This window comes from Lutjanus erythropterus, chromosome 3 (assembly GCF_056507025.1).
Source record: "Lutjanus erythropterus isolate fLutEry1 chromosome 3, fLutEry1.hap2, whole genome shotgun sequence".
NCBI classification, from domain to species: Eukaryota; Metazoa; Chordata; class Actinopteri; order Lutjaniformes; family Lutjanidae; genus Lutjanus; species Lutjanus erythropterus.
In genome coordinates this window covers 18709002-18732006 of record NC_139319.1, presented here as the reverse complement: position 1 = coordinate 18732006, position 23005 = coordinate 18709002, and the positions used below count along the sequence as shown (strand labels likewise).

The window sequence follows — 23005 nt, the reverse complement described above, 5'->3', positions numbered from 1 at the left end:
AATTCCTGTGTTTTTATCACAAACAGGATGGTGATCCCTCTCTCCCTCCTGAGAAAAGGAATCAAGTAAGTTGATTTTAATCTGCACATGTCCTTTGTGCTTCACTGTCGAACAAAATACAGACTGTGTACATACTACTTAAAAAAAAAAAAAGGAAAAGGCTCCTTTAAATTGCATTATGCAGTTTACAAGTAGGCCCTGTTCACAAGTTACGTAATATAATCACTGTGATAGTGTCTTATACAAATGAAACAGTCATTACCACATTATTGTGCAGTAAAAGTTTCCATGCAGGGGGACTGACTGACAGCCTGACAGATGTCCTCATGTCCATACAGTCACAATGTTATCAAGAAGAACGATGTATAGATTTTACTCTGAGCTGAGGTTGAATCCACAACGTCACAGATCGCTGTCTCTGTCCTTACGCTGATGACTGATCAATTACATGGAAATGTGCTCATGTTCAAGTCCTCAGGTAACAAACTAACATCTAATTGGGATTTCATGTTTTTAAAAACCGAAAGTTATGCAAATGAATGAATTCCGATACGTGCTTTGAATATGTGAAAGTGCACATCAGAACGTATTAACGTGACTGTATGAATGAGGAAATGAAATGTAGGTGTGTCAGACAGCTGCTTCAGGCTCAGCAGGAGGTGAACAGTCAGGAGAAAAACTCAGAGTTTATTGACGAAAACCTGCCAGCGAGCAGGTTAGATTCACGTAGTCAGTTACCCTGATAAATGACCCAGAGTTTAAGTTATTGCTCTTTCTGAAACAAAAAACCCAGAGCTTCCCTAATCTGAGGCTCAACACAGAGTTTTTACTGATCTTGCTTTCTGAAAAAGAACCCAGCTGTCCCTGGTGGAGCTACTATGCTTTGTTTAGTAATACAGACAAAGAGTTTTTATTGATCACTGCCTGTGGGTGGAGAACATTTGCTCCCAGTGGTAATTAGAACCCTGTGATTTAATTTGGGCAAAAAAGACAAATTTACCATTTTGAATGGGATACTCGTACCCTTGTTCTGTTCAGCCTTTAAGGTTTCTGAATTCAACCTGTGTGATGAAGCTCATGTAGTTCATGTCTTATTCAGGTGAATTTAGCACAGCTGCTGAGAGACTCCAGAGAGAAAAGCAGTCAACTTTCTGAGGAGGTGAAGGAGCTGAAACAACGACTGGTCGAAGCTCAAGGTGATAACAAGGTACAGCTGTGCGTTATACTGGTAGCTGCAATAAAATCTAATTAGATTATAAATGTCTTTATTTCTCTTAAGAGGTCATTAAATAAAATAAAGCAGAATGACATGTTGTAAAACTGTGCGTAAAATGGAAATGGAGAATGGGGAAAAAAAAAACTGAACTGGTTCTCTATGTCCCAACAGCTCCTACGAATGACCATCACCAAACAGAGGCTGGGAGACGAGGAGGTCGGCGCTCGACACTTTCCTGCTCATGAACGAGAGGACCTGGTCAAACAGTTAGAGAGAGCTCGAGAACAGGTGAGAACAGGAGCCCACTGCCTGCTGCCTCCACTCAGTCTTTTGTTTGTTTTTAAAGGTGCTAACATTGATGACATTCAGCCACTAGAGGGCGCCCTCCCTGTGACCACCTCCATTCTATTCTATTCTATTCTATTCTATTCCACTGGTTGCCAGGTTGCTGTTGTGGTTGCCCAGGAACCAAACTTCACACATCTTACACAGAGATAAACAGAACGTTCTTTTTAGAAAATTTTAAAATTATTAATTCACAAATTAGAAATAGGAAAAGAGAAACTCTCTGAAATCACTGTGGATGTATCAGTTTTTAAAACCACAAGAGCCCATAAGTAAATACAAAAATGCTATAATAAAACTTTAAAATGTAATAATTCTGGTTATTCAGTTGACGTTGAGAGCACTGTGACATTTAACAGCATCCTGTCTACAAAACTCAAAACTTATTCTTTGAGGAAATCTGCAGAGAGTCACTGTCACCTGAGCATGTTAGTATGCAAGTACAAGAGACTGTCTCAGAGGCACAAGGGCACAACTGGGTATATTTATGATGTATTTATGGGAGTAATGGAAAAGTCTGCAAAATGTTGTGTAAGAGGAAGTTGCAATTCATGTGATACTTTTCTTCAAGTATCCATGAAATCACCGTTCCTGTACTCGCGCTGTGTGTTCTGTGTTGCTGTAGAACGAGGTTCTGGAGAACAGCGTGAAGTCGCTCACAGACGAGCTTCAGGACGTGCGAGCAGAGCGCGACGTCTTTCAGCAGAAGGCTCATCGTCTCAACATGGAAATGAACCACATCCTGGGCAACGATGAGATACGCATTTTAGACATAGATGCGCTCTGCATGGAGAACAGGTTTGTTCCTCTTTTTTTTTTTAATGTTATATTAAAATATTTTAATAGTGCCCCAATGTTAGAAGTATTACAAGCATCTGCATCACTGCCCACGTTCTGCATTAATCTAGCATGTTGTTGAAACACTGTTGTCCCACTGCAACTTGAGTAGTTAGGATTGAATGAAATAATGTGCTCATATTTACATTGGATAAATGTATGTATGTATTTAGCTGTAATAAAAAAATAAAACAGACCTCAACAAATGATATTTGGATGTAGCTGAGTCATAAATGTGCAGCCTTCTTTCTCATGTAAACAAACTGATGATACAAGGGAAGATTTAATCATCTTTCAGGTATTTGCATCAACGGTTCAGTCAACTGCAAGAAGAAATCAACTTACTCAAAACAAACCTGGTGAAGTACAAGGTAGCTACATTTTAAAAATATTTTTATTTATTTGATATTTTACTCCTACTTTAAATTTATTTCTTATAGTTTCTCAACTCCATGAAAACTGAGCCACTTAACATTTTACAAATGTTAGTGAATGTGGGATTATTAAAAAGAGATTTTTTAGATTATTTCTTTACAGATGCAGAATCCTGTCATGCTCACTCGTGTTTTTCACTGGTTTCAGAGTGCTCTGGAGTGCAGGAAAAACTCTAAAATCTGTGGGAAAGCCAACAGCAGTGCGCTGACCGGGGTGCTCTCTGCTAAACAAGGTCAGAAGATCCCTATTTTCAAAAACAGGCACACGTCCGTATGTACAATGTCACAAAAACTGGTGAAGAAAAAGAATGTGTCTTTTTGTAAACCCTTAATCTGAAGACAGCGTACTGCGTCTGTGTTTAACCTGTGACTAATGATGTGTGTGCAGTGAAGGAATTGTTACTGTCTGAGGAAAACGGCTGCAGTTTGCCGGTGACCCCTCAGTCCATCTCAGACCTCAAGTCTCTCGCCACAGCTCTGCTGGAAACCATCCACGAGAAGAACATGGTGATTCAGCACCAGCGACAAATCAACAAGTACTCCATCTCATACTTCACACTCTCTCTCTCTGTGTGGCTCGTTCTGTTTGACAGAACAGTGAATTTCATTGTTTTTATGTCTTTTTTTTTAGGATTCTTGGGAATCGAGTAGCGGAGCTGGAGAAGAAACTAAAAACCTTAGAAATGTCTGGATTATGGAGCCTGCCAGGTGAATATAACCGTATTAATATATTACAACTGTGTTTGATTGAAGCCTGAATTCTACACACTGTTTGCAATAATTTCCGATCCTTATCCTTTCTTCTTCTGTCCTTTTGCTTCTTGCAACCTGGAGGCCTGACTTATAATGTGTCTCTGGGAATATATGGAAGTATGTTCCTCTTATAACTACGTCATCCACTTTTTAACTTTTGAGCTTCATCTTCGTCCGTCACTTCGCATCTCATCTGCCTAAACACACTTACTCATTTCTATCCAATCCAATCCAACACTTTAAAGCAGTGACATATAAAGGCTTACATTAATTAATGTTTTGTCATGATAGGAGGGAAAGACGCCATCATCCTGAAACCTCAGCAGGAGGAGTCGACACAGTCTCCTGGACCGGAAGGTGAATATTCCACAGGTTGGTTTCCATCCACCTGTTTTTAATGCACATTTTCGGTTTGCTTATTAACATGCACAGATTTGCAATAGCTGCAACTTCGTTCATGCACACACAACCTCACAAACACTGAGAAGTGCCACACCCACTTTTAGCCAATGGTGACAAAGGTGGCAAAATTACTGTATTGATGAAAAAAATACAACAAGGTCAAAGGGAACAGCAAATAAATCATGACATGAATGAAGCATGTGACTGAAAAGACAAGGCAAAATAAGCAGTGTGAAGTGATGAGGAGACTACACTGGTATAACGGCACCTGACTGGAGCATTAATGACACCTGCTACTTATCTTGATGAAGCAGTTCCTAATATCTGCATAACAGTAACAAATGGAAACATAAAAATTAGCATTTTATGATGATTTTCTAAAAATTCAGTTAAAATGTGAGGTACATTTGAATAGAAAGCCAGCTAATGTGACTGTCCTCTGTCAATGTACAACAACTACGTGTTGGTGAGATCATGTTTCTTAAAGCTCAGGTAGGTGATGTTTTTTAGAAGCATTTTTGTTATATTTGTTGAAATTCTTCCTCAGCAATCAATAAATTAAGTGCTTTGACAAAAAAAAGAAAAAAATCCATTATCTCTGGCTGTTGCAGGCATGTAATAAACCCATCCAAACTTTTCATTCTGTCTGAATAAAATCATCGGCTGGCCTGTCTACCTGTGTCCCTGCCTCACCGTGAGCACTGTGCTGGTGTACTCATGGCTTAAGACTAGGCAAATATATTTCTAAAGCTGTATGAAGTTCATCACACAGGAAGGGCAGAGACAGTGCAGCCAAAACGTCCCAATACTAACATGCTAGCTTGACAGCTCTGAGTCTGATTCTGCAGAATCAGAGCTGTCAAGCTGACAACATGCATAACAGTGGCACACGCAGCGTAAAAGAACAATAATGCTGAAAATGGGGGTCTAACCCTAACCCTATAAATAATTAAATTAATGTAGTAATGATGGCAGTGTAAACAGAGTATTAAGCAGTTAATTGTTAGATCAGTATTGCACAGATGAAGATCTAAATGCAGTATAAATGCTCATTAGATTCTGTCAAGTTGAAAATATAAATGGCAAATAAATAAGTAGTAACAATAGTCATGCTAGATGTTTCTGATTGTAATGATAATGTCTTATAAGGTGTTTTCTTTCATGTGAATGAGACATGAGGTAGTTGGATTCGTTTAGTGACTCATCCTCAAGCAGCAGTCAGGCTGTTTGCATTTATGTGTTTTGGAGGGAAGACTGAAGGAAGGGGTGAATTTCTTTTGGTTACATACCTGCAAAATCTAGCTTACTCTTGCCGATTTCTTCAAGGTTACCAACCCTGGCTTTCAATCTTTTCATCCTTGCAGGCGATGAAGGGTCAGAAAAACCAGCTGTCGATCAGCAGAGCTCCACAGAAGTCCCAAACCAAGAGGGCGAACCACCAGCTGCACCAGCTGATCAAGAGGAACTTCATGAGGAGGCGCCGTCACCATCCAGCGAGGAGGTGAGCGAGCAGAACCAATCATACCAGCCAGCTGAGGAAGATCCGGAGACGCCAGACAGTGAGGAGTGTCATGACAGTGATCGATCGCAGATCACGACTGATTTAACGGCTTTAACGAGTCACCGGTCAAAAGAAGAGGAGTGTCTGAGTGATTCCCCTCCTACAGTGCCAGATGTGAGCACACAACAGCTGTCAGACCACTGTGACTTACAGGGAACTGTAGAGAACTCAGGAGGAGGAGAGGATGAGTCAGATGAATGCACTGAAAGGGAGGAAACTGTTGAAACAGAATGTGTTGTTACAGAGGAAAACGCTAAAATTACTGTATCCACTGCTGCTGCTGCAAGTCCTGCTGAAGAGCTGGAGGACGTCCAGTCAAACCAGGAGACAGATGTTTGTGTTAGTCAGAAAATCTAAGGATGGATGATGCATTTTTAATATGATGTTACTTTATTAATTTTTATTTATAATGAAAAAATAGAAGAAAGTGACACTAATGGCCATTAACAATACAAAATAATTTATATAAGGTGTCTCTAGCCTCAAAATGATTGTTTTTGATAATGGATACCCACATCTGTAAATCCAAGAAATACAGAGTTGCAAATTGTAAGTGTGTTGCTTAATTGATTATTGGTCACATTAAAGTCGATTCATTGTAATTTAAAATTTTGCTTATACCAAACAATAGCAATACTCAATCAAAGCTTTATTTTCACAGCAACATATTTCCTATACTCTGACGGCACAGCAGAGCCTATGAAAACATATAAAGAAGTAGATCTCGGCTGTATTTCACATCTTGTTTTGATAGCTGTTCAAAATTCTGATCAAATTCTTAATGATCAGTGATTAAGCTTTATCATCCCTAATCAAAACCAAATATTGGGCCTCTTCCTGAAGGATTTTGCGTCATTAATATTCCCCTGTCAAAATAGTAAAAATGACTTATTACACGTCTAACAATCAGCTGTCAGTAACTGATTGTCTAACTTTTGCTTTCACTTGATCCATTTTGGGGTTTTTTAAACTGATAAATGATAATACACAGCCCACAGCATGTAGACACCAGACCATAACACCCATATGTGATTGTTGAACATTAATATGCTGCTAAAAGAGTCTGATGTCTTACTAAAATGTTGTGGAAAAACGGTCCCAGAAGTCAGTGCAGGTCGGTCAAGTTCTTCCAAACCAAACTTGGAAAAAAAAACATTTCTGTATGGACCTTGTTTTTTTTTTTTTTTTTTTTTTTTTTGCTTGGGTCATTGTCATGTTGAGACTGGAGAGGGTTATTTCCATACTGTTAGAAGCTATACATTGTGTACATATCAGAGGTGGAGAAACTGTGATTTATGATGATAAAAAGTAGCAAAAAGGGTTATGAATGAGGCTAATGTAGCGATCACGCTACACAGGTGTGATGATTTTGATCTTTCTGCCCTTGAGCATATAATATCAGTCTTGCATTATATTTCTGCTGTTAACTCTGGAACAAGACACTGGTTCTTCTTTTGTTTCTCATAGTAATGAATTCATTGTGCAGTAGCTCCTATCAGCTGACCACGAACAGAAAGACTTTGCTTAGAAAAAGGACATTCACCTTTATCTGTCTACCTCTGTCCACCACTACCACCCCCCCGACTTCGAAGAAACCTACCATATCTTACTGTATTGTTCACTACATCAACAAATAGACATTAAACTGTTTATTCAGTGTTTAAGCTAAGTACCAGCTTTATTTTGTTTCTTCAAAAAGAAACCTTTCCTTAATGATGGACACTTACTCATTCTGCTTTTTTGCCTGCATATCCCGGAGACAAGCTGCAGTCATTCAGTTTAAAACTGAATTTACTTACTCAAGTTTTTATTTTTAATCAAGAATAGACAATATTATCAAAGATGTATAAAATGCTGCATGAAAATAGATTAAAACAGATTGCATTTTCTTGTTTTTTTGATCCATGCTTTTATTGAATTCCTTGACAGACATCTTCAAAAGAAGTATTTGGTAATTAACAAGATTTTGTCTGTTGAACAATAAGATCTTAGTTAAGAATACATTTCCAGAACTTATAAGTCTGTATCACAATGAAGCCACAACATCTAGATTACCAGCACTGATGTCCTGATTGTGTTTTTGTGGTGAAAAATATAATTTACTCACCAGGTAGAAATTACATAGAGCCATGTGTGTGTATATGTGTTGAATGTGAGCAAAAATGTGTAGCCACCAAAATTGATTTATTTATGCAAAATAAATAATTTTCAACTACTGGTTTGTTGTGACTGAAAAAAACTGTTTTAAGTATCGAAAATGAGATTGACCATGTCTGACAGGATTTGATATATTATGACATATTGCCCATAAGCCTGTAACTGGATATAACGCTGATGTAATGCAGCTACATGCTAACGTCGGCAGCTAACATGTTGCTGCATGCACGTGCAATGTTTACCATGTTCGATGTCTTACTTTAGCATGCTAACATTTGCTAGTTAGCACTAAAGATGATGTTGGGAGAAGTTTGCCTTCAATGCTTTCTGCCAGAGAGCCCTTTGTAATTTGATTTAGGGGGAAAAGCATATTTTAGGTGATATATTTTCATACATATTTTCTACCAGAAAGCCCTGAAGACTAATGTCTCCCATACATACTAAAGAGAGAGTGCAGTTAAGACTGATAGAAATGTTTGCAGATATAAGGTACTGCAAGGATGATGTCTATGATGATGTATTTTTGTAAGCCAGTCCAAAAGTTAGCATTGCTCTGGTTCCCTCCACATGAAGCCAGTGGAATTTTCTACTGGATTTTGGATTAGTGCAGAAAATAAGCTCTGTGGTGAATGAAAGTTTATAGTTACTTATTTGATTTGTTCAGCAAGACAATCTTCACAAACTAACACCACTTTTATTGCTTTTGAAGCATTGCTGGGTTATCAACTAATGTGTTTTATGTTGTAGAACAAAACATGAAAATCTTTTTGAGTATGGCTGCAGGATATGGTAAAAAAGTGATTGAGTTTATTTTGACTGGCGATTGTGATGTGCGATACCATTTGTGGGAAAGATTATTTTTGCATTATAATTTTCATCTCTGATGAAACAATGTCAGCTGGGATAGGCTCCAGCGTTCCTGCGACCCTTCACGGATAAAAAGGTTAAAGACAATAGATGGAAGATTGAACAAAAAATGTTTAGGGTGTGAAGATGTGACATTTGTAGGTGTCTGGACCAAACAAACATGTTTTCTTTCATTTGGAGAACATGATTTTTAGACCAGGGCATTTCTGCAGCACCACAGTGCTTCATTACAATGTTGTTTTCTCACATTTTCACAAACTTGTGATTGGGTGGTGGTTCTGTGATTTGGATATTGCACTTATTGTGATTTGAATAATATTGTAATTAATTGTGCAGAATTATTTTAAGCTTGTGTTAACCACAGACCTTATTTCAACTGAAAATCCATTAAAAAAAATTTGACTTCAAGACAAGGGAACCAATAGTGCTATTATGCTAACTCATTTCTGAGTTTTAGGATTCATTCCTGCAGCACTCGATCTGGTCAGAAAGACGCTAGAGGAAAAGTAATGGACTCAATAAAGTCAACAGGATTCATCTTCTCGGTACCACATTTTGTTGCAATCCATTCAGGAGATGTTTAGATATTTACTCTGGACCAAAGTGGCGACCAGCCCACCAATCAGCTAAAAATGTGTGATATTTTAAAGATTATATCCTTAGTATTCTGAGAAAACTCTTGAAATTGGCCCAGAGCAATTCGTACAGCAAGTTTCCGCTACTTTTGATAAGCTACTGTTGAATGTTTGGAGAATGAGGATTTGACTGACTCATTAATTTTCCTTGGTACCCAAATGATGAATAAATGTAATTGATACAATGTCCGAATGAGCATGAAGGTAACTTTGCAAGAGGTATACCACTACTGTAAGATTAAAGGTACAATATACAGCATTCAACCTCACTAGATGTCAGCATTTTAGGCAAGAAATAGACCATGTAGTAACAGAATCTTGATCCATATTTGATCAACACTGCCTAGTTTGACAGTTTGATCTGGGTTTTGTGACCACTGTTCAGATATTGCTTTTCTTTTTTTCCCCTCCAAACTTTATTGAGTAAACAAATCACACATTTGTTTTGGTCTGACATGTTGATGGTTTGCTGCGACCTCTAGTGGTATTGAATGTTGCTCACAGCACCTTTAATTACTCCGCAGCCTCCTATTATACAGCTTCTGGTGCATATTCCAGAGATTGTGGGTTGAAATGCCAATAATGCAGCAGCCGAGCCTCCGGCCTGCGTTTCCATGCAGCAGGCTCCCGGGGTCTCCACCTTGCCCTAAGTCATCTCTCTTCTCATGGATCACCACCGCTCTTCCAATCACAGACAGCCCTCCGAACAGTGTCGCATCAGATTCTATCATGGCATTGATTTTTCCTTGCTGGGGCTCAAAGTTACCAAAGTCTCCCGGGTGGTGGGGGTGATTTACACCATGTGGATTGTAGTGGCCTCCAGTGGAGTCACAGCCCCGGCTCAGGTCTCCATACTGATGGATGTGCACCGCTCTGGGCTGTGGACCGCCATCCGTGGGGAAGCCACTGAACCGGAGTAGGACTTTGAGTTTTCCCTTAGGATAATCCTGCTTAAACAGCGCCTGGCCGTACACTTTGGGCAGACCCACAGCCAGAGAGGTGCTGGGTCTCATTTTGCAGGTTGCATACAGAGTGTCATTGTGCTGTGAGACCTCTGGTGGAGCCAACATGTCACTGTCAGCTGAGACACATTGTTGACAGGCTGCCAGCACAACAAACAGAGCTCCCAATACACTCATTGACCTGAAAGATATTAAAATGGTTAGAAATATATCTTGTATATATTTTTTTTACTTAAATAAAAGTAGCAACACCTCACTACAAAATACATGACTTAATACAGAAATGTTGCCAGAAAAAATGTACTCAAGTATCCAAAAGATGTTATTACATTATGGGGCTATAATAACTACAGCTAATTTTAGCTTCTTTCTTTACAGCTGAGTGGTTTAATCTTTAAAAATACATTCTGTATACAAATCTTAAGCTGCAAAGTAGCCGGAACAATTTATTAATTAGGTGTCAGCTATTAAAATAATCACCAACTACTTTGACAAACTATAGAAATAAAGTTTCACCAACCCAAAATGTTGATATTTGATATCCTAGCTCAGACAAACTCTGGTAAATGAAACACTTAAGTAGCATAATAGTCCTGCATACAAAGCTTTGCTTAAGTAGTTAAGTATTATCAGCATAATTTACTTAAAGGATACTTAATTTTGCAGTAAACTGGTCCCTGTCAGTGTTTTCCTATTAAATCTCATGTTTCTGGATTAATACTATTGCTGAATTAACATGCATACTGCATTTTACTGTTGTAGATGTTTAAGGTTGAGCTATGAGCAGTTTCAGCTACAGAAGTACACAGCCATGTGTGTAGCATCTGCGTCCTGCGAGAACCATGGAAGCAGCTTTGTGACAATGCATTTTCCAGCCAAACCAAAGTTGTTGTGTTTTTTAAATACTTTATTAAGCTTGTGGGAGTTAGGGGAATTTTTGGGCCCAAGAATGAACATGTAGTCTTTCAGTTTATCAGAAAAGTATCAGTGGTATTCAAAAGCATTAAATATGGAGATAAGTGGGTTTCCCCTGCACAGGAAAAGAATGTAATAAAAAAGTAACAAGTAACTAAGGCTGTTAGGCAAATGTGGTGGAGTGAAAACTCAAATATTTGCCTCTGAGATGCAGTGGAGTTGGAGTGCAGCGTTATATGCTCAGGGTAAGTAGAAGTATCTATAACTTGTACTTAAGTACAGTACTGCAGTGAATGTAATCAGTTCCATTGGTTTTTTCAGCCCTAATTGTCATCCTGTTGTCACGTAGAGCAGCTAATAAACTGTTGCATATGAAATGTTTTGCCTGCCTACATGACATATTCAAAACGACTGCACACAGCAGAATACTAAAAAGGAATAAGGGCACATGACGTTCCTATTACACTTAACATAACGTCGCAGTAGTTTATTATTAGGTTAATTAAACAGCACAGACACACTGACTGCAGAGATTCCGCTAAAAAATGAATAAAGTCCACTTACCCGTGGTTTTGCATGGTCAGCAGAGACAAACTTTAGCTCTTGGTGACAAGTGGTTCAGTGTTGATCTTCTGACGAGTCAGGATGAAATGTTTCATAAAGTCTTGTATAAGCGTGTCAGGAGGCGTAGATCTTAGAGGGTGGAGCACAAAAGTCTTCAAAGACCGGATAGACGGATGGAAACTGGAAGTGTTTATTTTCCCTCTGCGTGCCTGCAGCTAATCCTGTTTCCTTCAACTTTTGCACTATAAGCCTTTTGTTTTTTTAATTAAGCCTAAAGCATATCGAGTTGTTAATTGTTCCACTGGGAACAGAAACTCCGCCTCCTTAAACACAGATCCCTCAAACACGACAGACATCTGTGGAGAATTGTCTCATTTTGCCTAAACCCTAATTATCCAGAGAATTGACTGAAAATGTATATAATTAAAAATTAAAATAAAATAAAAATAAAAATAGGCAGGTGGTGGAACAGAGTTGTCATGTAGAAATACAACACTGCAAACAACAGTACTCCGAAATAGTTGTATTAACATTTTCACTTTTCATCAAAATGCAGTTGAAGTAAAAGCAGAGTATTGAGTTTGAGTGATGAACATGACTTAAATACTCGATTCTAATTGGTCAGCATTCTAAGTTGTATTTTTTCTTTACAGCACTGTTGCTATGGATGCTGTTCTGATCATAGACTGGAGGACCCATAAAATCATTCTTAAATCAACAAAAATCATGTTTAAATCAATATTTGGTGTCAACGTACTTATTTATTTTGGTAGGTAGCCGTGTAATAAGCAGGATGTCTGTAATGACCTTTTCACTGTACATTATCCCTCATATATTAAGGTCTGTTATTTATTTGTAACAGACCGTTGCTATGAAGAATAGACCGTTGCTATGGAAACAGATCTGATCGTAGACTGCAGAGGAGCAATAATACACTATAATGAGTTGAAGTGCAACATTCCCCTTGAAATGTAGTGAGGTGCATAATAGCAGAACATTTAAAGGGACAGTTAACCCAAAAAATCAAAATATTTTTCCTTTTAATAATCCTATACAGATCTTGAGTTAAATCGTCAAAAACCCTGTTACAAACGTAAATCCTGTAGTCCTGAGGCTGTAGGACAGTTGCTGGCCTCGGTCAGTTAGCCTAGTAGCTAGACTCCAGGCCAGCAGGTGGCGGTAATGTAATCTGCACCACCGCTGTTAAACAAATTTGAAAGGAGGAAAACACAAGCACACAGGACGGAACTTGGAAACCAAGTTAGTCCCATACTGCCCGGTAGAATTGTGTCCGCGTTAATAGATTAAAAATATAGCTAAATTTTCTCCTAAAGATGTCCAAAAGACATCGTCTGGATTTGGGTGATGACTACACCACCAGTAAGAAGAGGTCTGATGGGTAGGTGAAGCTTTTAAGTTAACGTATCTGCTTTACCTAGTCAGGCATTAGCTAACTGTTAGCTAATGCTAGTCAGTTGGCTAATAGCCACCATGGATGTTTAACGAGAACCGAGATAATAAACCAACTTGGCCTGTTATTAATAGTGTAGTTCTGGCCTTGGCCACTGTTCTTCAGCTGTACCTGATTGTAGCTCTGACAGAGATTTATAATTGTACGGCATTTAGCCACATTGTGTTAATAACCTCATGTAGCTATTGTGGACGAGTCTTGCTAACAAACGAAGCATCAAGCTACGTTACCTTTACCATTGAGGCACGTGTGTGAGGCTAACGTTAACTTAACGACATGCTAACACCCCTTGCTAGCTAGCTTAAGTTGACGTAGCTGGCTAACCCTTGCTACTAATTAAAATGCTGTGATTTGGTTCTTTAAAGTGTCGATCTTCTATTAGAAACATTAAGGACGAAGAGTTCACAATTAGCCCTGTTTTTATCATTGCGCTAGCATATTTGCTAACCGAATCTCTGTAACTGAGTCAGTCACATTTAAGTTTTTCTATGTGATCTCCTGTTCATTACAAATGTAATATTATTTTAATTTCTATTCTTTGAGCCTCCTTTGTACTATTTGATTCCCATCTCCTACTTTGAAAATCTGTTAAAAAAATCAATTAACGCTATCTTAAAGATATGATATATTTCAGGGTTATGTTGTAGTTGTATTAAGATGCATTAATTGCACCTGCGCCTAATAAGCAGACAAATGAGGTTGGATTTTGGCCAATATTAGCGTCACAGATGTCAGAGTCTGTGTATTTTGATCTGTTGGTACTGAAGTAGCCTACTATTACATTATGTAATGATTGATAGGGCTATAACTAACTATTACTCTCACTGTTTATTAACTTGTTGGTTATTTCTTTGATTAATCATTTAGTTGCTTGGTCTATAAAATGTCAGAAAATGGTGAAAAATGTTGATCACTGTTTCCCAAAGTCAAAGATGACATTGTCAAATGCCTTGTTTCTTTCTGTTTACTGTCACAGAGAAGTCAAGAAACCAGAAACTGATCACATTTAAGATGCTTCGATTCATTTATTTATCCCTTTAAAAAAGGCAAACTGATTAATTGAAATGTTAATGATTAATTTAACAATCGGTTAATGAATTAATTGATATTCTTTGAAGTTCTAATGGTAGACTACCTCAATATCTACTGTGTCAACTATCTATATGTTATATATAAACATTGACAAGTTGATTTGCCAAATATAAAATGTGAAGCTAATTTTTCATTTATATAGCACCAAATCACTACAGAAGTGACTTCAGGACACTTACCATGTAGAGCAGGTTGAGACTGTACTTTTTAGAACATAAAACGTGTCAGAATATCCCTGTCAAAGTACATGGCTGCATGAATCACAGTCCTAACAAACTAAGGTTCCTTTCAAAAAATTTTAGGTTATCTGTTTTTAAAAAATAAAATAAAATATAGACCTATTTATTGTAATTGTTTGATGATGATGATGATGATGATGATGATGATGCATTGGTGTCAATATCAATATGAGTATGCATTAGGCTGTAGTGTGCTGTACATAAAAGCAGGTTAATGCTAGGTTTATGTGATATAGGACTCACCATAATGTTCTACCACTTTTGACTCGTAAATAGTGTCCATATCAACATGCAAGACATAACTGAGCAAGTCTGAGTTCTGATATTTCCCACCTGCTGCTTGTTGTAAACATGGAAAACTTAACTGTCTCTTTTATTCATTCCATGATGTGAACAGGGGTTAACAGTTACTCTTTCCAATTTTGACAGTAATAAGGCAAAAATCATAATATAGCTTCATTATGATATCTTTTGAATTAGAAATATTTATAATGATGCCCTGCTCTGATGTTTATAGGCGAGACAGGGACCGTGACAGGGACCGTGAGGACCGCTCCAGGGACAGGGACCGGGACAGAGATCGGGACAGGGACAGAGACCGGGACAGAGACCCTAAGCCTTCTAGCGTCCCGTCTAACAGCACGACGGCTGTGCCATGCTTGCCCGCCATCAAGCAGATGGCCATGCACCAGCAGATCAACCCATTCACCAACCTGCCGCACACACCGCGCTACTACGAGATCCTGAAGAAGAGGTTACAGCTCCCAGTGTGGGAGTACAAGGAGAGCTTCAGCGATATCATCACACGGCATCAGAGCTTTGTCCTTGTTGGAGAGACTGGTTCTGGGAAGACAACACAGGTATGAAATGCAATAAATCAGCCTGTCTCTTATGTGGTTGATGCTAATTCTTGGTGCGAGTGTTTGAAGTACAGTCATCCTCTTAAGCTATTTCATGTGAATTAATTTAATCTTTTGCTTCAATCTTCAGATCCCACAGTGGTGTGTGGACATGGTGAGGGGCCTGCCTGGTCCTAAGCGAGCGGTGGCCTGTACTCAACCCAGGAGAGTGGCAGCTATGAGCGTGGCTCAAAGAGTGGCGGACGAAATGGATGTCATGCTTGGACAGGAAGTCGGCTACTCCATCCGATTTGAGGACTGTAGCTCTGCGAAGACTATTCTCAAGTAAGTGACTGAGGTCTGCCAATGCATAGTAGCTGCTTTGTATAGGCTCACAACATCTCAGTCTAACAAAACACGTTTGCATTTTCTTTAGGTACATGACAGATGGTATGTTACTAAGAGAGGCGATGAATGATCCGCTGCTGGAGCGATATGGTGTGATCATTCTGGACGAGGCCCACGAGCGAACTCTGGCCACAGATATCCTGATGGGAGTGCTCAAGGAGGTGGTGCGTCAAAGGCCGGATCTGAAGGTATTGGTTCATTTTCTAATAAATGTAATCATCATATAAAAAAAAATAATCATTGTATATGTAATGGTTTGTTACAGCCAGGTTCTTTACTAAATATGTAGGCTGTTAAGAACACACAAGTGGTGTCCAAAAAGCTGTGACAGTGATTTGTGCCTCCCAAGGACTCGCATCACTCTTAGGTACTCCTTATGCAATTTCTAAAGAATCAGTTATTTTAGAGTCAAAACATTTCATGAATGAATGAATGAATGAACGAATGAATACACAGTTCTTGGGAGGTACAATAAATGAATCAAATCTCTACTCAGGTACAGAACATTTAGAAAGTAATCAACCATCTGCAAGTGTGCAGATAACCATGGCACTTGTTGAAATAAGAAATTGAATCAGTGTAAAGGAGCTTGTGTATCATTAATAGAAAATGAAATGCGTATTTTACAGCACGGGCTTAGGACCTAGCTGGTCCTTTTTGACACTAGTCATTTTTCTTCTGGCTTCTTAGATCTTATTTAACAATGAACACTCCTATCAGATGAAGAGAAGCGTGGAAGTTTAAACTTAGTAAAACAGAGCTACATGTAGTCAAGACTACATCACAGCTACATCTTATATTACTGAACTTTTAAAACAGCATATTTTGATCAGATTTTGATTAAATATCTGCCAAAGCTTTTGTATTTACTGTTCTGACTAAAAGCACTCTGGAGCTGGCACAACATGTTACATATTACAACATACATCTTTAACTCAGCTGGGACATAAATGTCTTTCAGAAGCTGTAGCAGGCTCAGTTTTAAAGCTAAAGTGAAGATATTGGTATCAAATGAATGAAGGCATCCATTGGTACTATTGTCATGCTTTTTGATAAGATAAGTAATTCCTCAAAGTTGTGCAAAATCTTTGCAATGGAAAACCTGCCATGGCCATTTTCATCAGGGTCTCTTGACATCTCCCTTCCAGTTATCTGAAAAAATGTCTTCTACGGATACCCAATACTCTCCCCTTTACAGACCTGCTCACTTTATATTAATCCCATGCAGCTTTTGCATGAAGTATAAATGTGTTCTTTTTGTATATCAGTAGTTCTGCATACCCAGAACAGAGTTGGAATTGCATGAATTGGGTCTGACTGAAAAGAGTTAAATAGAATGAATACGAGATGGAAAAACATGTACAACAAAGTTTTTCCTTTGTGCACAGGTGATCGTCATGAGTGCCACACTAGATGCTGGCAAGTTTCAGGTGTACTTTGACAACTGTCCTCTGCTGACTATTCCTGGGCGTACGCACCCTGTCGAGATTTTCTACACTCCCGAACCAGAGCGAGACTACCTTGAGGCAGCGATCCGCACAGTCATCCAGATTCACATGTGTGAGGAAGATGAGGGTGATTGCCTTCTCTTTCTCACTGGTCAGGAGGTAAGACTTCTGGTGCTTGCATTATTGCTCCAGTAGATTTCTCATGGCTGCATTGTTCTGTTTTCTCAACGCAGAAACTGAAATCTTAATTTTCTCTTTCAGGAAATTGATGAGGCCTGCAAACGGATCAAGCGTGAGGTCGATGACCTTGGACCTGAAGTTGGAGACATCAAAATCATTCCACTGTATTCCACATTGCCACCACAGCAGCAGCAAAGGATTTTTGAGCCCCCTCCTCCAAGAAAGCCCAACGGTGCAATAGGAAGAAAGGTACCTTTTAAATCATAGATCAAATAGATGCAGAACTCCAAATGATTTATTAAATGTTAATGTGTTGTATGTATACATTTATGTAAGTATTAAGTAATGCATTGCACTGCATGGATGGCTATACATTATGTCTGTTTGCAGCTACTTATCAGATTTTTTTGGTAGATATATAACAGGCTGTCGCTTCCTCTTCAGGTTGTGGTTTCGACAAACATTGCTGAGACCTCTCTGACAATTGACGGTGTGGTGTTTGTCATTGATCCTGGATTTGCCAAGCAAAAGGTGGGCAAAACGCGACTTAACTCACTATTTTTTTATTAATCCTGTGTATAACATGCAGTCACAGTGATAAAACAGACTCACCAGCCAAAAAACACAATGGTAATCTGTTGAGTGTCTGGTAAAATTTGATCATTCACTAGCCATTTGGCTGGTGGATAAAAAAAAAAGTTAATTTTGGATATGGCTTACAAAAATAATTCATGCTCTAAGGCAGTAGGAAGAAGTGGATACTTATTAAGTCCTAACCCCCTTTTTTTAAAAATTAAATTCAACAAAGTTTGATTGTGTGTGTCCAGGTTTACAACCCCCGTATCAGAGTTGAGTCTTTGCTCGTCACAGCCATCAGTAAAGCGTCTGCCCAGCAGAGGGCAGGACGAGCCGGCAGAACACGTCCAGGGAAGTGTTTCCGCCTTTACACAGAGAAGGCCTACAAAACAGAGATGCAGGCAAGTGACAACATTAAAACTTTCTTGTGTGAACTTTGAATCAATAAAGACATTGTTTGCACATTCATGGTTATTTTTTGGTGTTTATTAACATTGTTAACCCTCCTCCCCCCAGGATAACACATACCCTGAGATTCTTCGATCCAACTTGGGATCTGTTGTGCTGCAGCTGAAAAAGCTGGGTATCGATGACCTTGTGCACTTTGACTTCATGGATCCACCAGGTGAGTCAGTCTGCATTAATCTGAGTGATAAAACACCTTTAAATCTTTGCTTAGTAGGTAGTGGTACAAAGAAAAACGATGACTTGTAAAATATCCTTTATTAAATAATAAATCTGATCATCAGCATTTTCTCTTGGAATAAAATTAATTTTTCCTTTTAACTTAAAGTGCTGCTGCTTTCCCTCTTACTAAAATAAATTAAAAGTAGGCTGCCATGACCTGAACATGTGCAAAGAATTGGCACGTATTGTCTTGGATAAAAATGTATGTATGTGATTCATGTACAATTGTGAAACAAAAACAATGCCGCAGTCCTTGTATAAAATAAAAATAAAAGGATTAACCATATAATATCACAGTAGATATAGTCACAGTCAGGTACAGTATTGAGATTTCTGTGTCTCCTTCTGCAGCTCCTGAGACACTGATGAGGGCCCTGGAGCTGCTGAATTACCTGGCAGCTCTGAACGATGACGGTGACCTGACGGAGCTGGGCTCCATGATGGCAGAATTCCCTCTGGACCCCCAGCTGGCTAAGATGGTCATTGCCAGCTGCGAGTTTAACTGCTCTAACGAGATCCTTTCCATCACTGCCATGCTGTCAGGTAATGCCCAGGACTGGGCTGACATCTTCCTACCCTTCTCTGAGCCAAGTCTCTTGGGATTAAACACACTACTATTCACTGGTGGTACCGGGGGAAAAAAGTGTCTCAACTAGAATTTAGTTTGAGGAACAGCATTTTGGATCACACAAACAAATGAAGGATTATTAATAATACATAACTGTCTGTTTAATTTAATATTATTTTACTTTTTTCCTATTTATTTTTAACTCCCATGAAAGTATCTCAAGCATTTCAGTCACCACCTTTTGAATGTGCAACATGCAGTTTTGAAAGTGTTAAAGTAGCAGATGCATCCAGCAAGAAGTCATATTAAGTAAACATATATAAGACTGTATATGTTGTTAAAACCAGTTGGCAACGAACAGAATTTATAGTATGTCAAGTTACGAATTGTAGTTACATCTTACATCTAGATATGAGATAGTGGCAAATGTGTGATTTTTTTTTCTTACAATACACATAGTGCTTCAATTGAAGTTTTAGGTTAAGCTGCAAAAATCATCCAAAAACATTTCTGAAAATCTCAGCTTCATCACCTGGTATCTGAGATTGTTTGGTAATAAAACATTTAGCCTCTTAAAGAAGAGTTGTCCAACGCAGTTAATTTTGATGAATACCTATTAGAGTTCTGTAACAGTAACAAAAAGGCCAAACTTTAAACAAACATTTTAAATCTCGTTAAGGAAATTTAACATACAGAGATATATATTATATGTTACTTATGTTTATTGAACTGTGAGTGAGCTCTTTCACAACTGTTTTCATCACCAAAGCAAGTGGATAGGGCAGGCACCACTTAAATTTGTACACATCTATCACATGTATCTTTTTCACTGAAATAACGCACTGTGAATTTTAATTATTATTGTTCTGTATAGTTCTCATATGCAACCTGGAAGTATTTAAGTTATCTGCTCTCTTAAAGGCCTAATCTTCATGTCTCAATACCAAAGAAGTTGAATTTAAGTCTTGACAAGTTAAGACATTGCTGGTTTCCCTAACACTTTGTAGTTGTGTGAAAACTCTTGTTTTACAGATGTGGTTAAATGACCCCCCCTCTCTACGAGCTAGTAGCCATTACAGTTGGGAATGACCATGAGAAAAGACTGCAGCCCTCTTTGATAGAGCTTGTGGTCCTGCCCTGTCCCAACGCAGTGTCCAGTGCCCTAGCATCATAGGCTTTGCTCCATTTTTCTGTGAATGTTTGACTCATCCCTATGGGCGGCTTTGTTGGGGCCCATACCAACCTTGTTTAGTCCCACAGTGTTTTGTCCGCCCCACGGAGGCTAAGAAGGCAGCAGACGAGTCCAAGATGAGGTTTGCTCACATCGACGGAGACCACTTGACGCTGCTCAACGTCTACCATGCCTTCAAACAAAGTGAGCACCTGTCTTAAAGATCCCCTTGAAACATCTTTTGAGACCAAAAATACACTTGGAATTGGGCTTGGGTGGTATTTTCCATACCTTCCTTTTGCATTACAATTGTATTTTTCACAAAAAAAAAACATTTGTTGTGGTCTGCAGCAAACAAACATGATTTATTACATCTGAAGAACAAGATTTGTAGTCCATGGCATCTCAACAGCAATTTTTCTTTATCCAAAATTTGCGGGGTTCTGGGATTTGGATATTGGACATATTCCAATTATATTGTGATTAATTGTGCAGTCTTACTTAGGGTTTTCTAAATGTTATGATATACCATAATACCTTGATACTGCCCAAGCCTATTTGGAATCAGAGTTTCTCATTTACACATGAGACAATAATGAGATATAAACATCACTGTAATGTCTCCTCTCTGTCTCTGTTACTATATTTAGTAAAACTATCAGGATTTTTTGGCAACTAACAGCACTCTACAAATGTAATATTAATTGAATCAAAATGTAAAGACTGACACATTGCATTGTCTTGTATTGCATCGTATCATATTGCATCGTATCGTGGCAGAGCTAAATCATATCGAACCAAATCGTTGGACACTTATTTATAGAATATATCGTATCGTTGAACATGTATTGAGATACGTATCGAATCGTCTCAGTCAGTGAGATACACACCCCTACTGAACAATGTCTCCTAGTTCACTGAAAAGTCCATTATCATAAATGCATTGAAGGCATCAAGTTTCAACATCACAATTTTGCAAGTTCTGTATTTGACCATGATTGTGTGACCTGTGCGTCCCTGTCTTAAAGTCAGATTTAAGGTGAGCACAGAGAAAATCATGTTGCAGCACTAAAATGCTATGATTTCTTCTCCATCAAGTTATACCTTCATAGATGTCCCACTGTGTTTACCAGCTAGATGCTGACTTTGTCTGTTTATTGGTGGGCAGGTAGCATAAAGTCAGTTTATCAGAGATTTTCCACTAAAAATTAACTGCGCCTGAAATGTGATTAGAGCAAAGTGGGTCGTAAAACCAAACCTTGATGTCAAAACACACAACGTCTTCCCAGAGCAAGTCACTGTAAAATTAATTGATGATTCTTTGTGGGTTTGTCATTATAAGTGGCTCTTTTTTTTTTTTTTTACATTAAATCCAGTCATTTGATCCATTGTTAATATGAAAAACATTGATCAGTGAAGCTTCACCTGACACTTAACCAAATGAATCTGAATCCTTGTTATTCTTTCTTCAGACCACGAGTCTAACCAGTGGTGCTATGACAACTTTGTCAACTACCGTTCACTGATGTCTGCTGACAACGTGCGGCAGCAGCTGTCCAGGATCATGGACCGCTTCAATCTGCCCCGCCGGAGCACAGAGTTCACCAGCAGAGATTACTACATCAACATCCGCCGTGCACTCTGCACTGGCTTCTTCATGCAGGTGAGTAAATGTTTAAATAGTCCTTCAGTCAGACATTCATCAAGTGACAAATGTCATCATGTTTTTACAGGATTAAACTAAGCCTTGAGGGGGTCTACATTTACCTTTTTTTCTTTTCTTGTGTCCTTCAGGTGGCTCATTTGGAGCGCACAGGTCATTACCTCACAGTCAAAGACAACCAAGTGGTCCAGCTGCACCCATCCACAGTCCTGGACCATAAACCCGAATGGGTGCTCTACAACGAATTTGTCCTCACCACCAAAAACTACATCCGCACTTGCACAGACATCAAACCAGAGTGGTATGTGTGCAGAGATTTAAACTTTAACTACTACACGCTCATAAAAATAAATTGATATAATTGCAGTTTGATTGTAGAGACTTATTCTCAGTCTTCTTTCATCTTCTGTTACAGGCTGGTGAAGATTGCACCCCAGTACTATGAAATGAGTAACTTCCCACAATGTGAAGCTAAGAGACAGCTGGAGCGAATCATTGCCAAACTAGAGAGCAAGGAGTATTCCCAGTACTGAACAATAGCCAAGAAGTGTCCTGGAAAACAACTACGTACTATAGTTTTAGATCTTTCTGTATCATTGTATCTTAATGTTTAAAATTTGGCATTTTGATTTTTATATTTTGTTTGCTTTTTGTTTTTCTTTTTTCCCCATCAATGTTAATTCTGTAACTAAGTGTTATGTCAGATGAAATATCAGCAGTAAATATTAGACCTGGCTATAAAGATTTTCAAAGGAATATCATAAACATGTCATTTAGATGTGGTTGACTTTCCTTTAGGGGATTGCTGAGTCATAAAAAATATTTGTGCTTGCTTTGTTTCTTTAATAAAGGAGCTTTGACTTAATTTCTGTGTACATATTAATTAGTAAAGCCTGTTATTGCAAAAATAGAGTGGTCCCTAGTGGAGTTTTTTGTGTGTTGTGATACTATTTGGAAGTTTAAAATTTGGCAGAATAAACAAAACTGTTAGATTAAATATGCTGATAAATTTTAG

The 23005-nt window shown here is 38.5% G+C and overlaps 3 protein-coding genes across 3 annotated transcripts; 2 read left to right on the top strand and 1 right to left on the bottom strand.

Annotated features, from left to right (window-relative positions):
* Positions 1 to 20: 20 nt before the first annotated feature.
* On the top strand, positions 21 to 6097 carry LOC146329902 (coiled-coil domain-containing protein 149-like; the record flags this gene model as incomplete). The annotated part of the gene is made up of 11 exons (XM_084714456.1): positions 21 to 65; positions 1100 to 1207; positions 1388 to 1504; positions 2187 to 2359; positions 2697 to 2769; positions 2981 to 3065; positions 3221 to 3368; positions 3464 to 3540; positions 3667 to 3702; positions 3877 to 3942; positions 5352 to 6097. Coding segments are annotated over 11 exons (1482 nt in total), but the record flags the coding sequence as incomplete, so codon positions are not given.
* A 3502-nt stretch (positions 6098 to 9599) lies between these two features.
* LOC146329901 (extracellular superoxide dismutase [Cu-Zn]-like) lies at positions 9600 to 11854 on the bottom strand. The gene is made up of 2 exons (XM_084715288.1): positions 11649 to 11854; positions 9600 to 10350 (listed from the first exon to the last, which is right to left on the bottom strand). Exons 1-2 carry the CDS (start codon positions 11660 to 11662, stop codon positions 9717 to 9719), a joined length of 648 nt encoding a protein of 215 aa, XP_084571414.1. The 5' UTR covers positions 11663 to 11854; the 3' UTR covers positions 9600 to 9716.
* A 1027-nt stretch (positions 11855 to 12881) lies between these two features.
* LOC146329900 (ATP-dependent RNA helicase DHX15) lies at positions 12882 to 22855 on the top strand. Its single transcript, XM_084715286.1, has 14 exons — positions 12882 to 13047; positions 14968 to 15310; positions 15441 to 15634; positions 15726 to 15885; positions 17086 to 17304; positions 17407 to 17574; positions 17770 to 17856; positions 18153 to 18302; positions 18418 to 18526; positions 18940 to 19131; positions 20409 to 20531; positions 21800 to 21990; positions 22122 to 22291; positions 22406 to 22855. The coding sequence occupies exons 1-14, from the start codon at positions 12983 to 12985 to the stop codon at positions 22521 to 22523; spliced, it is 2289 nt and encodes a 762-aa protein (XP_084571412.1). The 5' UTR covers positions 12882 to 12982; the 3' UTR covers positions 22524 to 22855.
* Positions 22856 to 23005: the final 150 nt, after the last annotated feature.